A 16,393-nucleotide genomic window follows, 5' to 3' on the forward strand; every position below is an offset into this window, starting at 1 on the left:
CGGGTTTAGAATTGAGTTTGAGAAATAGTGTTTTTAAGTCAAAAAGTATTTTTTAGCAAAAATTTCATTTTTAAATTTTTACTAAGAGTGTATTTTGACCATTTTTAGAGTAAAAAAAGTCCAAAAGTATTTTCAAATTTTTTTACCAAATATGCTAACTTTTGTTTGCCACAACTTTTTAGACACTAAAGGTACTTATTAAACTTTTTAACGCAATTCCAAATAGGCTCTTACTCTCTTAGTAGATAATTGTATAATTGCCATCCAACATACTGTAAAAATAACAATTGATTGATTGATATTCACTAATATTTCTTCCGATTGACTGATTTGTCCCTAGACAATTCTTCTTCAGCAAATCCAACGGTTTCCCTCTCCACATACTTGATAGGTGTCTAGATTGCATCACCCCAAGGACATAACGTCCCTGTCCACTAGGAAAATAACATTTGGCAAGCATTTCTCCCATCTTTTATTTATTTTTTATTTTTTATTTTTATTTCTCCCAAAAAAAAAAAAAAAAAAAAAATTCAAACTCCTTTTATTAACAAACAACTTTATTTACTTTTATCTCACAGAAATTCAAAACTTCTTTTATATTTATATTACATTAATTAATTCTTGTTACTATTGCATAAAAAATAAAATGAGACTTCCTCAAGCATACCCCCAAACTTTTCCAAATAGCCCTCCATCCTCCATTTCTTTTTACCGAGTTGCCCCATCAAAAAAGAAAAAGAAAAAAAAGAGTATGTAACTTTTTACACTAATTCTATGTCGGTCCTTGTTGTAGCAAATTTGGCTGGTGTGGCAGCTCAACGTTGTTTTTTTGGGTACATATAGGATATTGTTCCAGTCCTTTTCGATTTTCCTTGATTAAATTTTATTCACATGGGCTGCTTGACTTCCCCAAGGACTCCAACATGTGATTTTCTCGTCGGTTTAGTGGAAGACAAGTGCGAAAGATATGGCAATATATTTCCAGAGAGATGATACTTTCTAGACTGAACTTTCAATTTTGGAGTTCCATTATGCACTAATCTGTTTGAATGCTGGACATCACATCAATATCAATACCATTGATCTGTAAGCTAGCTGCCCCTCCAAAATTCAAGTTTATTAAAACTCTCGACTTCTTTATTCAGCAGTAATATTGTAGAAACTTTTTCATTGATCTCCATTTACATAGGATTTACTGTCTCCTTCTTATACTTTTTTGAACTTTTATTTGCCTTGGAGTAATAGCAGCTAGGTAGCTTAGTCAAAAGGCCTATGACGGTTGCAGGCTAAATTGTCCCCGTAGCTTACTTCCAATATGTCACACTACCTTTTATAGAACCTGATCCTGCTAGCCACTTAACTATATATCGGCACCACACCCACATTCCAGCCCACAGCTGATTATGTTGGTGATGACAACATAGCCAGGAACCCGACCACCTAACCTGTCCGCAGTGGACGCTGTCCATTTTCCGATGATGACATCGCGGCTGAAGGGTTTGTTTCCCTGTGTCCAAAACCATATGGTTGTCTTGAATGATACGGTTGCGTCTGTGGCTATTAGATCCGGATTGCTTATGAGATCAACTCCAATGGTTTACTCGCTTCCCGTAGTTGTGGTTGATGTACATCAAAGTGACCCAATAACCCATTTGGACATACAGCTCCACCGGCCTGACTTCCACATTGTTCTGCTGAGAACGTTCCAAGCAAGAAAGATAAAGAGAGAATTAAGGTATACACCTTCATTTTTTGTCTCTGAGGATGTGTTTGTAGAAGAGAATGGTGGGTATATATATGTTAAAAGTAATGGTTAAGTGATTAAATTTACCTATTCCTATTAGCTTAAGCTTTTGGGATAGCTGGTAATTTAACATGGTATCAGAGCCAAAATTCCTGGGATCGAACCTTGACTTCGTCAATTCACCCCCCATTTAATTAAATATTTTACGTGTTGAGCCTCACATATTAAAAGAGAGTTTGAACCCACATGTGAGAGGGGGGAGGGGGGGGGGGGGGGGAGGGAGGTGTTAAAAGTAATGGTTAGGTGATTAAATTTACCTCTTTCTATCAGCTTAAACTTTTGGGATAACTGGTAATTTAACAATATATAGCCTTATTTAATGGGTTTTCCTTGACTATTCTATTCAAAATGGGTTGGGTGAGCCTCATGATTTCATCATCAAGGACCACTAATATTTGGCTATGATTTCCTTGACTATTCTATTTGATGGGATGCCTTTTGGGTTTAGGGTTTGAAGAAGTGCACGTTATAGTGCAATAAAAAGACAAAAATTATTTGTGTTTTTAGAAGTGTTTTGTTTTTATATTGTTTGTTAATATTTTTGTTTTGAGAAGAGAAAACAAAAGGGACATTCGCTATCTTTCGCTATCTTAATTTCGAGGATAAGAAGAATTTTTGATGTTTTGATACTAGAATATGAATTCCAGCTTCGAGTTGCCACTAATTTCCCTCAAGTGATAATTAGCCCGGAAATTCTTACGCTAGCTAATTTTATATTCATTGACACGTCATCCCAATTGACTAATTTGTCCCTAGACAATTCTTCTTCCACTAATCCAACGGTTTCCCTCACCACATACTTGATAGGTGTCTAGATTGCATCACCCCAAGGACATAAAGTCCCTGTCAACTTGGAAAATAACATTTGGCAAGCATTTCTCCTTCCCCCCCCCCCCCTCCCCTCCCCCCCCTTTTTTTTTTTCTTAATTTCTCCCAAAAAAAAAATTTAATTGTTTTTTTCATTAACAAATAACTTACAAAAATTTAAAACTTCTTTCACATTTATATTACATCATTTAATTTACATTATTATTCCATAAAAAATAAAATGAAACTTCGCCAAACATACCCAATACTTTCCCAAATAGCCTTCCATTTCTTTTTACCTTTAGTACACCAATTTTACACCGGTCAACATTTCGGGGTATAACGTACTTTTTATTGTTTTTACTAAATGACAAAAAAAAAAAAAATTGTTTAAACCACATAATTGATTAGTACTATAATGTTGTGAGTTTTAATGCTACTCGCAAGTGTACGAGTCGTTTGCAATATAGCTTTTGCAAGTGCGAAGTTGAATCCACAGGAAATTGTGTTCGTGTAAATAAACTTCTATCTAGACCGATTAAATTTTAACTTAGTTCCCAAAAGATTTTTAATTTTTGAGATTGAAAACTAAACAAAATAAAATTAATCAAAAGATAAATACTAAGGTCTCAGAATTCAAAATCACCAAATCAAAGCATACATTATTATGTTTGTTCACACATCCGAATTGCAATAAAACTCCATGCATGTTCTAATTTTCATAAAAATTAGCCTATTGAAAGATTCAGTGAATCCATCCACTATACAAATCACAATACATATCCAACTTAAATTAAAATCATCCAATGTATTTGTCGGATGAAACACATGGAATATCCAACTTTGGCACAAATATTAATCTAAACAATCAATTACAAGAACTTAATCAAATAATTGAATTGAAATGAACATACATTATACTAAACTCAGAATTATAGGAACAAAACATAAAAATATGCAAATAAATCAATGGTGAGGCTTCATCTTCAACCTTAGTTGAACGTTTTAGCCTCTCATGACAAAAGGAATCATAAGAAACTAATTAACTTCATTAAAATTAAATAACTTACAAAAGAATTGGTGTTCAGAGCTACAAAAACCAAGAAAACAAGAAAACGACAAAGAACAGCGCCCCCTAGCGCGCCTCCATACATTTTCCTAGAAAAGAATGATATTTATAGCTAATTTTAGGGTTTCAACACTTCCAAGTCAGACAAGTGCGCTCGAGCGCACACCAAGTGCGCTTGATCGCACTCGAGCATGAACTTTCCACTTTCGATGCAGGCATGTGCGCGCTGATGGCTTGATGTTGGGCGTAGGTGCGCTTGATCGCATGGCCAGTGCGCTCGAACATGCCATATTGTCTCCTGCAGTGTAGCGCTTGAGTGTTGCGGTGCCTCTACTCGAGTGCATGTGCGCTCGAGCGTAATGCTGTTGGGCTCGAGCGCAGATGCGCTCAAGCGCCATTCTGGTGCGCTTGATGCTTCCTCTTGGTGGCTTTCTTCCAAATTTTGCGTTTTTCACATTTAAAGGTACAATTTTCCCTTAGCAACCTGCAAAACACTAAAACACTGAAGCTAACACAAACATCAAACTAAGACACAGATAAATGATTAACAAATGCAAATTAAGGGGCTCAAATATGCAATATTTGGCACTCATCAAATACCCTCAAACTTACATTTTGCTAGTCCCTTAGCAGAACAAAACAAAAAACAAAATGAAAGCAAGAAACATAAATCTGCTGTCGTGGGAGAGACGATTGCATGTAGCACATGCAACAAGCCTTTTAAACTCCTAGGCATCCTTAGAGGACGAGTGAAGTTTCATGAGGGTTTAACAACAATGATATCCACAAACAGTTTCAATAATATGTTATTGACAAATATGAATTTTCACACAAACACATGGTTCTTACTCATGAGCATGCTTAAAAAAATGACCACCACAATCACATCATAAGGACATCCAAAATCATAAGTGGGCAATTGAGACAACACATGCTCCATTAAGTAAAACGAGAGATTAGCATGTAATCATGAGGCTTCAATTTACTCATAGTTTGTCTGCCTCAAAATTCATAGGAATCTACAACTGCAGATATTCAGGATGGTGCAGTTCATTGACTTGGGGAGCATAATTTCCCTTAGCATGAGTGATGTGGTATTTTTGTGACCAAAAATATCAATTATAAAAATTACCACTTGCAATAGAATGAATCCCGTAGGATAGGGCTATATTGAGGGTGTCGAACCTCAATGACTGCAGGGGTTTAATTATCAGAATTTAAAATATTAAAATCAACTTAATTAAAAGAGAATGATTTGTTTGTGTGAATTTGAAGTGCATAAAATAAACGGAAATAAAAGAAGTAAATGTATGAGAGAGAGAGTAAGGTATTGACTTCACCACAATCCGCACATCAATGGTTAACCATATTTAATTCTAGCACTTCATTTTATGCATGTTATAATTCAACAATAAAACATATAAAAATAATTTCATACAATCAACGGAATAGCATAACCCATCTTCGGTTGGCACGGACCGTCTACCTAAATTACACTAAACTAGGGTGTAGTACGATCCGTCTTCGTTAGGCATGGCCTATCTAACCCTATTGATTGCATGCCAATTAAGAACCATTGTATAACCATCATTCTTATAATCACAGAAAATAAAAATGATTTGAGTTCAATAATAGTAAAATAATTTCTAAGACAAGATAAGAATTTTACTAATATTGAATTGGAATGTAAAGAACAATTGCAATTAATATGAAGAACATAAATCAATTGTAGCAATCCTCAGAGTTATACAATCACATGTATAAATTGAAAGACTAAAAATTAAATACAATGAAACCGTTGTGCTTGGAAAAGGCTACATCAATACCCCACAATTGGGTTTAGCTGCTCATGATCTCCTAAGCTCCACATACTATTTTACTGAATTTTTGCTCTAGAAGCGGTGTGTCTGTTTACAATGTTTAGAGCCCTATTTATAGGGATTAGGAGAACCCTAAAAACCCTAGAAACCCTGAGAAAACCGGAGAGCAGTCTCCCAGTCCAATTGGGAGACTGAAATCCAAGTCCATGCTGGAGGGGAATTCTTGCCGTGTATTGTACGCTCGAGTGCGCTCGATCCAAGACTTGGTGCGCTCAAGCCTAGCTGGTGTGCGCGCGAGCGCATGATCCTTGATCGCAGACGCTCGAGCGCAGTGCGCTCGATCCCAAGAGTGCTGCGCTCGATCCTAGTTCTAGAATGCTCAACTTTTTGATCTTTTAAGCCCAATTTCCAATGGTTTGTCAAATAAGACCTGAAACACAAAAACAAAACAAAATCAAACAAATAACAATGCTAAGGAATTAACATATGTAAATTAAGGGGCTTGAATGTGCAACATTCGGCGCTTATCACACCCCCCAACTTATATATTGCTAGTCCCTTAGCAATATAAAACAGAAAATAAACTGAAAAACAAAAAGATAAATTCAGCTTTCGTGGGACGTACGGTTGCATTTAGCATATGCAACAAGCCTTTTAAACCCCTAGGAGTTCCCTAGAGGACGAGTGAAGTCTCGTGAGGGTTTTCCAGGAATGATACCCACAAACATTTTCTAACCATGTAATTCCTAAGAATGCAATCTCATGACCATCACGGTTTTCAATCATTAACGGGCTTAATAAAACAAACACTATCTTCACAATTTCAGGCAATCACAACTTAGCTCCAATCATGGTAGTTATAAGATATCACATGATTCAACTAGTGTATGTGAACTCAACAAATAGTCAAGGGGTTTCAAAACTAATCTCAATCATGCATGGATCAATACTCAAAATTCATTGGACTCCCCATCGGACAAAACAACCAAGGCAACAAATTTTTTTTTTTTTTTTTTACTCACTTAGCTCCCTTAAGCTTTCTGATTGACCCATTTATCGAGTGTTAGGCCAATGACTCCCAAACCAGATGGTTTTAGGCATTAGGTGTAAAGATACCCCTAAGGACTTACTAACTCGGGTCAAAAAGGCTACAAAACTAAGCTACTTTTCTTTTCTTTTTTCTTTTTTTTTTTTTTTTTTTTTTTTTTTTTGTTAACCAATCCAAACTTCTCACTTTTTGACGCGAACACTCACTGCTTAATGAGGCAAGAGGTCCGGTTACTTGGTGGAAAGTTTAAAATGATCTTTTTTTTAAAAAAAAAAAATTGAAATTTATGCCAAAGTCCGTTTTCCCAATAAGTTGCCCAACTACATTCCGAATATTAAAACCAAACATTCTTGATTCCAGATTCTATACCCCACAGACTATATGCAAGTGTGCTTGTGAAAATCAAATTGAAACAAGTAATATTTCATGCTGCCAATGAGAGTAACCCAGTTTTAATTTCTTAATCAAGTGATCATGTGTTCGTCATATTAAGCCCATCAATGAATTTCAAACCACAACAGGAAAATCAATTGTATGCTTAGAACTATCATGTATATGCCCACACCCCCTAACTTAAAGTGCACAATGTCCTCAGTGTGTGGAAAATAACAGGAAAGCAGTGCAAGGGGAAAAAGACACACCAAACCTGTCACTGTGGCGCAGAAGAAGGTGCCCCTGGAGCAGGTGGCAACCGGGCTACAATGGCGCGCAGCAGTTCTTGCTAGGCTTCAAATCGTTCATTTGCTCGGTGCCTGTCCTTCGCTCTCTGGTTCGCAAGCTCAGAGCAAAGGTCTTGCAATTCTTTATGGAGGGACTCATATTGAGATATGGTCATAGTAACGGTCATCGCTGCTCCCGTGTTTTCGACCGGCGCTGCTGGAGGTGGCTCATCGTGCACAGGCCCATCAGCGTCCCTATCGACCTCTGCTGCTGCAGGCGCCCGACGTCGTCGCAGCATGTGAGAATAACTCTGATTCCACTGGATCAGACCAAACTGAGGATGTGTGGAAATAGGTCCATCAGTAGGGGTACCCTGTATGCCTCGGGTCTAAGATCTGGGTGAGGAGAAACAGGAATGCAAGTCCCCATGATGCCGAACCCTGCGTGCACCGCACAATTGCCCCATCCCAAAACTTGTGCATCTGGTCCCAAATGAGCAGTGGGATGGAAATCCAATAGCCTCTCTGAAAGGCGTAGAGTGTCGCAAGAAAGGGGCCGCGCCGCTGAGTCTTGTGTCCGAATGGGCACACATTCCGCTGCAGGATGAAGTCCACGAACCACAGGCGGGAAGGTAGTAGGACCTTGCTTGTGGAGTTGCAGAGGTCATCGGTGTAGCGGCCGTGGCACATGTCATCCATAATAAACTGCAGGGTGAGATCGGCCGGCAGGTCGGAGTACCGAGGGGAACCATCCCGAGCCAAGATATCCGACGGGCACTCATGGGAACATTGCAAAGCAGCAGTAATGTCCTCGGTGGTCAACTCAATGTCAAAGCCCGCCACGGAAGAAGAGAGGATGCCCGGCCGAGTACAATCGAAGGTAAGGTGGGCATAAAAGTCCCGAACCAGCCCTTCATAAGCAATGGGGCTAACTGGTTGGAACAGTGCAGTGAGGCCGCGTCGTCGGCATTCTTTGACCGCCCACTTGGTGGCTAGGAGGCTATGAAAAACTGTGTCGACGGCAAAGGAGGTCTCCAAGATGAGCTTCCGGGGCTTCCCACGACGAGGTAATGGCAGGGTTGGGGCCTCGGGGGTGGTATCCCGAGTAGGGGAAGACCGGGAGGTGGAAGTAGTGGCTGGAAGCATGATGCCGCTTGGTTGAGGCAATTCGTCGAACACTTGGTGGGCACTCCAAAACGGAAGGGATGGAGAACCACCTTACTTGGCTGCCCAACCCCCTGCAAAACAGAGAAAAACCAACACAGAACAGTCCGTGGACCCACAGACTGCTGATTTTTACAAAAATTTTGGGAAAATTGGGACGGTGAGGTATTGGGGAGAATGGGAAATGGGAGAGATGAAAGTGGTCGGAGAGGGAGAAAAATTGAGGGGATAGGACGGTGGGGCGGTGGCGTGTGGTGGTACGGCAGCCGTAGGGGGTGCAGTGGTGGTGGGTTGGTGGTTGGGGGCGGGGGGGAGGCTGCGGTGGTGGTGGGTTGGTGTGTGAGTGCAGGGGAGGGGTTGCGGCACTGGGGAAGAAGGGGGAATGAGGAAGAAAAGGAAGTGGGCGATGACCTAAAAAGGGTCATGTGAGCCTTCTGAACGAGTGCGCTCGAGCGGCACTAGCGTGAGCACGATCGCACTTGTGCAGAGGGTGTCACGGTAAGGCGTGGGTACGCTCGAGCGCTCCGGAAGGTGCGCTCAAGCGTACTCGTGCATGTGTGTGTGAGTGTAGAGCTTCTGCGCTTGATCCCACTCATGGTGGGCTCGAGCGCAAGCCTGTGCTCTTGGATCAAGCGCATAGTGTGTGCACTCGAGCCCAGGGTTTCAGTGTCTCAATCAAAAAGATAGACGGGATCCGTCAAATCGACGGATTCCACGTCTGTACCTGGCTCGAGGTTCTGGATGCAGGGCTTCAACCTTTGACAGTTGACCTTGAATAGAGTGCCATCCTTTGGGTCCCGCAATTCAACGGCGCCATGGGGTGACACTGAGGTGACTATGAAGGGGCCGTCCTATCTTGAACGGAGCTTCCCAGGGAAAAGCCGGAGTCTGGAATTGAAGAGCCATACTTTCTGGTCCGGCACATATGTTTTGGGCAAGATATGTTTGTCATGAAAAACCTTAGTCCGCTCCTTATAAAGGCAAGCACTATCATAGGCATCTCGCTGTAGCTCCTCCAACTCTGTTAACTGAAGTTTCCGGTGAGAACTAGCTGCCTGCATGTCAAAATTGAACTGCTTTATTGCCCATAGAGCCTTGTGTTCTAATTCCACAGGGAGGTGACACGCCTTGCCATAAACCAGCCGATAGGGAGACATTCCAATGGGGGTTTTGTATGCTGTGCGGTAGGCCCATAATGCATCATTGAGGCGCAAGGACCAATCCTTGCGGTCTGGCCTAACCATCTTCTCCAGAATATGCTTAATCTCCCGGTTAGACACTTCCACTTGGTCACTTATTTGAGGATGGTAAGGAGTGGCTACCTTATGTGTGACAGAATACTTGAGAAGCAAGGCCTTGAAAAAACGGTTGCAAAAGTGTCTACCTCCATCACTGATGATAGCCCAAGGAGTACCAAATCTGCTAAAAATGTTGGCTTGGAGGAACTTCACTACAACCTTGTGATCATTGGTCTTTGTGGCAATAGCTTCGACCCACTTAGAGATATAATCCACTCCTACCAAAATATACTCATGTCCACAAGATGGTGGGAAGGGTCCCATGAAGTCGATACCCCAGAGATCAAAAATCTCGACAATAAGGATGGGGTTCAAGGGCATCATGTCCTTCTGAGACATAGCTCCTAGGCGCTGACATCTCTCATAAGCTCGGTAGAAGTCACAGGCATCTTTGAACAAGGTGGGCCATGTGAATCCGCATTGTAGAACCTTGGCTGCTGTCTTCTTGGCACTGAAGTGTCCCCCACAAGCTAGAGAATGACAAAAGGTAAGAATGCTGGAAAATTCATTCTCAGGGACACATCGTCTGATGATCTGATCAGCACAATACTTGAACAACTCTGGATCTTCCCAATAATAGAATCGAACTTGCTTGAAGAAGCGGTCCTTATCTTGCTTAGACCACTGAGAAGGAATCTGACCTGTTGCTAGATAATTGACAATATCGGCATACCACAGCGGCTTTCTCGAAGTAATTTCTAAGAGTTGCTCATCTGGGAACGAGTCATGAACAGGAACCGGCTGGGGTGTCTCAAATGAAATCCGTGACAAATGGTCAGCAACAACATTTTCAGTGCCCTTCTTGTCCCGAATCTCAATGTCAAACTCTTGCAGAAGTAGGATCCAGCGGATCAACCGAGGCTTTGTTTCCTTCTTGGCCAACAGGTGTCGTAGAGCAGCATGATCAGAAAAAATTATAACCTTTGATCCCAGAAGATATGAGCGGAATTTATCCAGAGCAAATACGACAGCTAGCAATTCTTTCTCAGTGGTTGTGTAATTGACTTGAGCATCTATCAACGTCTTGCTAGCATAATAAATGACATGAGGAAGCTTGCCTACCCGTTGTCCCAAAACTACACCCACAGCATAGTCAGATGCATCACATATGATCTCAAAGGGCAATGACCAGTCAGGCGGCTGCATGATGGGAGCAGAGGATAATAGGGACCGGAGTTGCTGGAATGCCTAGTGACATGCTTCATCAAAGTGAAAAGGGACGTCCTTAGCAAGCAAGTTACATAAGGGTCTTGAAATTTTGCTGAAATCTTTGGTGAAATGACCATAGAAGCCGGCGTGCCCTAGGAAAGAATGGATCTGCTTCACTGAAGTGGGTGGTGGTAAATTTTCAATGAGCTAAACTTTGGCCCGGTCTACCTCAATACCTCGTTTGGACACTATATGGCCCAAAACTATACCTCCTGGACCATGAAGTGGCTCTTCTCCCAGCTCAAAATCAGGTTAGTTTCTTTGCAACGTTGAAGCACAAGTGACAGATTATGGAGGCATTTATCAAAAGAAGATCCAAAAACAGAAAAGTCATCCATAAATACCTCCAAAAATTTTTCCACCATGTTGGAGAAGATAGACATCATATATCTCTGGAATGTGGCAAGGACATTGCATAAGCCGAAGGGCATGCGTCGGTAAGCAAAGGTACCGAATGGACAAGTGAACGTCGTCTTCTTTTGGTCTTGGGGATCAACTGCAACCTGATTATTCCTGGAATAGCCATCTAAGAAGCAATAGTAGCTCTGGCCAGCAAGACGCTCCAAAATTTGATCAATGAATGGGAGCGGGAAGTGATCCTTCCGGGTATGAGAATTGAGCTTTCAGTAGTCAATGTAGACACGCCATCCCGTGGTTGTGCGCTGTGGAACCAATTCGCCAGCAACATTCTCAACAACGGTGATGCCTGATTTCTTTGGAACCACTTGAGTGGGGCTTACCCATTTGCTATCTGAGATGGGGTAGATGATGCCTGCATCAAGTAACTTGACGACCTCTTTCATTACTACCTCCTTCATGTTGGGATTCAACCGGCGCTGTGCCTCACGGGAGGGTCGAGCATCTTCTTCCAAATGGATCCGGTGCATACAGATAGAGGGGTCAATGCCTTTCAAATCTGCCACGGTCCAACCAATAGCCTCTTTATACTCCTTTAACACTGCGAGCAGACTGTCTTCTTGGTCTTTTTGTAAGTCGGAAGCAATGATGACCGGCAGGGTGTTGTTAGACCCCAGAAATGCATATTTGAGCTTTTCTGGCAGGGGCTTCAACTCAAGCTTTGGTGGAGACAGTAGGGATGGAATAGGAGGAGTGCTTGATGTCACAGGTAGGGGCTCCTTTACTACTCTCCATGGATGGAAATCTGCACTAGCGGCTGTTTCTAACAATTCATGGACCTCTTGAATGTACTGGTCGGTGTTGAATTCTTCAAAGTCAAAATAATTTAGGCAAGCTTCCACTGGATCCTTTGTCAGGAGACTGGGTAGTGAGTCTTCTATATATTCTTCAATGCTGTCCAAAAAGAAACAGTCATTCTGATCAGGAGCATGCTGAAAATTGAAATGCAGTAAAGATATTCAACCAAACCTTCATATTGCCAAATGAGATTTCCATGACTCTAGTTCGACAGTTGATGCATGCATTTGTTGTGGCTAAGAATGGACGCCCAAGGATGACAGGAACCAGCTTCTCAGGATTGGGCACAGGCTCGGTATCCAGCACGATAAAGTCTACTGGAAGAAAAATTTATCCACATGGATGATCACATCTTCTACAATCCCTCTAGGCTTCTTAATCGACTGATCAGCTAGTTGCAGAATCACTGTGGTGGGCTTCAGCTCCCCTAGGCCCAGCTGCTGATATACTGAATAGGGAAGTAAATTCATTCCAGCTCCCAGATCTAAGAGTGCCTTATCAATCTCTCTTTTTCCAATGATGCAAGAAATTGTAGGCGCCTTGGGGTCCTTGAATTTCGAAGGAGTGCTGTGCTTGATTAGGGAACTCACTTGTTCAGTCAAAAGGACTTTCTTGGGGATGTGATTTTTGGTCTTCCTCTTTTGAGTACACAAGTCTTTAAGGAACTTAGCATAGGCAGGCACTTGTGCAAGAGGAATGCTAGGTATACCGAAAGTTTTCCCGAATCTGGCTCCCGAATGACGTGGCTGTAGTTAACTAAACTGCAGTTACGTTTTTTTTTTTTTTTTTTAATAAACAATAAACCCCCTCACCCACCCACCTACCCACCCATGCTATCCCTTCTCAGCTCTCTCTCCCCAACACGGCAACACCATTACAGCTCTGCTCTCTCTCCCCCACCCCACGCCTTTGGCTTCCAGCGAGGCCCACGCCGATGCCGACCCACTGCATCAGATAGGAGCCGCCGTCTACTATCCGGTGCTTCTCTCCCCACGGCTCCTGTTTGATTTTTTTTTTTTTTTTTTCCATTGCTTGCTTAATTTTCTTAAATGATGGGATCTATTTAATCTGTGTATTTTTAAGATGGACCCAAACCCGACGAACACCCAGCAGCACCCAACGCCACCACCAACGACCGGCACAACCCCCAACGACGACCCACCATCCAAACCAGAAAAAGAGTTTTTTTTTTTTTTTTTTTTTTTCGATTTCATCTGGTATTTCTCACAGACGTGCACTATTTTTATGTCCCTGAGATTTTTTGATGCTTCTTCGACATTGAGGATGGGAAAATGGTCTAGAGTGAGAGCTTGTTTTGTATTCGTAGGTAAGATGCTTGTTAAAATGCCTGAGTGAGATACAGTTTTGTTTTAATCATATATATTTTCTGTAAATTCTATTATTTGAATTAATTTTACTTTTCTCTTGTTAATATTCTCAGTTATTGCATAATCTATGGACTAATTACATTTTATCTTGTAGGTTGTTGTTCTGGAAGTGGTATTTAAGGGGATGAAGGCAATGAGCCTCTATGGAAATTTTACTTTTCATCATCTAGTCGGTTGGCCAGAAGATGGTTTTGTTTATGTTTTGAAGATTGCATGCTTATTTGCCTATTTTGTTTTCTTAGATTCCTTAATTCTCCTGTCTTACGGGAAATAAATGGTGTTATATTGATTCCTAAAGCGAAATTAATTTGTAAATGGTGTTATATTGACTCCAAATTTGGCTTCCTTTTTATCTTTTTCTTTTTCTAGAATTAGCTTACTGGTATTACATCCAATGGAGAGTTGAGTTCCACATATTTGCAATGTCTTGGACTTGAAGATTGTTTCTATTAATGGGGGCATTTCCTAATTGGTGGATCCGTTTGTTAATGATGGTGCAAATTTTTTTTTTTTGAGTAACGTATTCGAGCTTTGAAATTTTATACGAGTGGGAGTATCCTCACTATGAGCGAATTATTTAGAATGCAAATTTTATAATAATGGATAATTGGAGTATCACATCTTTAAATAAAGATCCACATATTGAAATAAATAATAAAACTACTAATATAATTGAATCAATGGTCAATTTGCCAAGGCTCCCTTGAACAACTTCTCGTAGAATAAGGAGACTTCTTTCAATTAAATACCACTTCAGTGAATGGCATTCATACTCCAACTACAACTCCCTGTAGGACTCTGATTTCTTCTTGGAAAATTTATAACTGCTACTGCAGTTTTACCAGTTACGTTGCAAATTGTTAATTGAGATTACGTTACTACTTCTTGTGGGTATCTGGTATTACACTTCGAAAAAACTCTATCACAAGATTGGGTTTTGCTCAACTACAAACAAAACGAAGGTCATCAGTGAACATTTTGCCTGAAATATCACATTTCTTCTTGAACGAATATTAACAAGAGAAAAGTAAAATTAATTCAAATAATAGAATTTACAGAAAATATATATGACTAAAACAAAACTGTATCTTACTCAGGCATTTTAACAAGCATCTTACCTACGAATACAAAGGAAGCTCTCACTCTAGACCCATTTCCCATCCTCAATTTCAAAGAAGCATCGAAAAATCTCAGGGACATAAAAATAATGCAGGTCTTTGAGAAATACCAGATGAAATCAATAAAAAAAAAAAAAAAAAAAACTCTCTTTCTGGTTTGGATGGTGGGTCGTCGTTGGGGGTTGTGCCGGTCGTAGGTGGTGGCGTTGGGTGCTGCTGGGCGTTCGTCGGGTTTGGGCCCATCTTAAAAATACACGGATTAAATAGATCCCGTCATCTAAGAAAATTAAGCAAGCAATGGAAAAAAAAAAAAAAAATCAAAGAGGAGCCATGGGGAGAGAAGCACCAGATAGTGGACGGCGGTTCCTATCTGGTGCAGTGGGTCGGCGTCGGCGTGGGCCTCACTGGAAGCCAAAGGCGTGGGTGGGGGAGAGAGAGCAGACCTGTAATGGTGTTGCCGTGTTGGGGAGAGAGAGCTGAGAAGGGATAGCATGGGTGGGTGGGTCAGGGGGTTTATTTTTTATTAAAAAAAAAAACAAAAAAACGTAACTGCAGTTTAGTTAACTACAGCCACGTCATTCGGGAGCCAGATTCGGGAAAACTTTCGGTATACCTAGCATTCCTCCTTGTGCAATGGCATCAAGAAGGGGAAGATTGATTTTTACCTGTTTGAACATCTCCATCATTCCTTGTATTTTCTCTCCTTGTTTCCCAAAGTGGGAAGGTGCCTTGAGACGTTCTAGAAAGGGGGCCGGTGGCTCATATGGGATTTCTGGAGTGGATGCTGCTGATGACGAAGCCTCATTGCTTACTTGCTTGCTTTTATCCTTTTGCAAATTCTGTGCAACCTCCTTGTGTTCATCCTTCTTCTCCTCCACATGATTGTCAACTATTTTGCTGCTTCTTAAGGTGGTGATGGCTTGAACTTGCTGATGGTATGAAGTGCCCTCATCGACCATGTAGTACCCCTTAGGGTTTACCACTGGTTGACTTGGAAGCTTTCCTTCGTCTCTTCTATTGATGGTGTTGGCAAGTTGTCCGACTTGAGCTTCTAGCTTGGCAATGGATTGGGAATGTGAGTTGACTATTTCCTCTTGAGATTTAATTGACTGCTTGATCTCGATGGTTAGCTCAGTCACTGCTTTTACAATCCGATCCTCAAAATTAGACTCTGAGGGAGCCTGGTAGTGCTGCTGTGGAGGCCGGTAAGTGGACTGAGGTTGGTAGGGCTGCCTGTTTGATTGAGAGTGATTATGTGGCCCTGGGGATGAGTTGCTTGAATTCTTCCATGAGAAATTTGGATGATTTCGCCACCCGGGGTTGTAGGTATTGGAGTACGGATCAGTACCTGGTCTGGAGAAACCTGCATTAACCTGCTCATTAGAAATGTCAGTATAATTTCCAGTAACAGGGCAGTTATTTACATGATGCATAGGACTGGAACAGAATGAGCATGCTTCAGTGTGTGTGTGAGTGGCATTAGGAGCAAAACCAACAGTCAACAGAACTTGATCTAACTTCTTGGTGATAGCCTCAACTACTTGGTTGGCCATGTTTGGGGAATGGTCGGCTTCATACAAACTCTCCGTCTTGGGTGCTTTAGGTGCTAGTGCCCTTCGTCTGGCGGAAACCTGCTGAAGAGAATTGTTACTTAAGTTTTCAAACATAGACCATGCTTCATTTTCACTTTTCAACATGAATGTCCCCCCACATGATGCATCTACCATTTTTCTATTGGACTTGGTCGGGCCATCATAAAAACACTACACTAGCTGCCATTTTGGGACAGCGTGG

At 41.4% G+C, this 16,393-nt stretch overlaps 1 protein-coding gene across 1 annotated transcript; it reads right to left on the reverse strand.

The window, feature by feature from the left end:
• Positions 1 to 9,222: 9,222 nt before the first annotated feature.
• On the reverse strand, positions 9,223 to 15,558 carry LOC148587520 (uncharacterized). Its single transcript, XM_088512656.1, has 8 exons — positions 15,336 to 15,558; positions 12,453 to 12,541; positions 11,786 to 12,212; positions 11,223 to 11,404; positions 10,732 to 10,809; positions 10,311 to 10,539; positions 9,829 to 10,139; positions 9,223 to 9,726 (listed from the first exon to the last, which is right to left on the reverse strand). The coding sequence occupies exons 1-8, from the start codon at positions 15,556 to 15,558 to the stop codon at positions 9,223 to 9,225; spliced, it is 2,043 nt and encodes a 680-aa protein (XP_088368782.1).
• Between the last annotated feature and the right edge of the window lie 835 nt (positions 15,559 to 16,393).

This window comes from Corylus avellana, chromosome 2, assembly GCF_965113065.1.
Source record: "Corylus avellana chromosome 2, dhCorAvel1.hap1.2, whole genome shotgun sequence".
Classification (NCBI taxonomy): domain Eukaryota; kingdom Viridiplantae; phylum Streptophyta; class Magnoliopsida; order Fagales; family Betulaceae; genus Corylus; species Corylus avellana.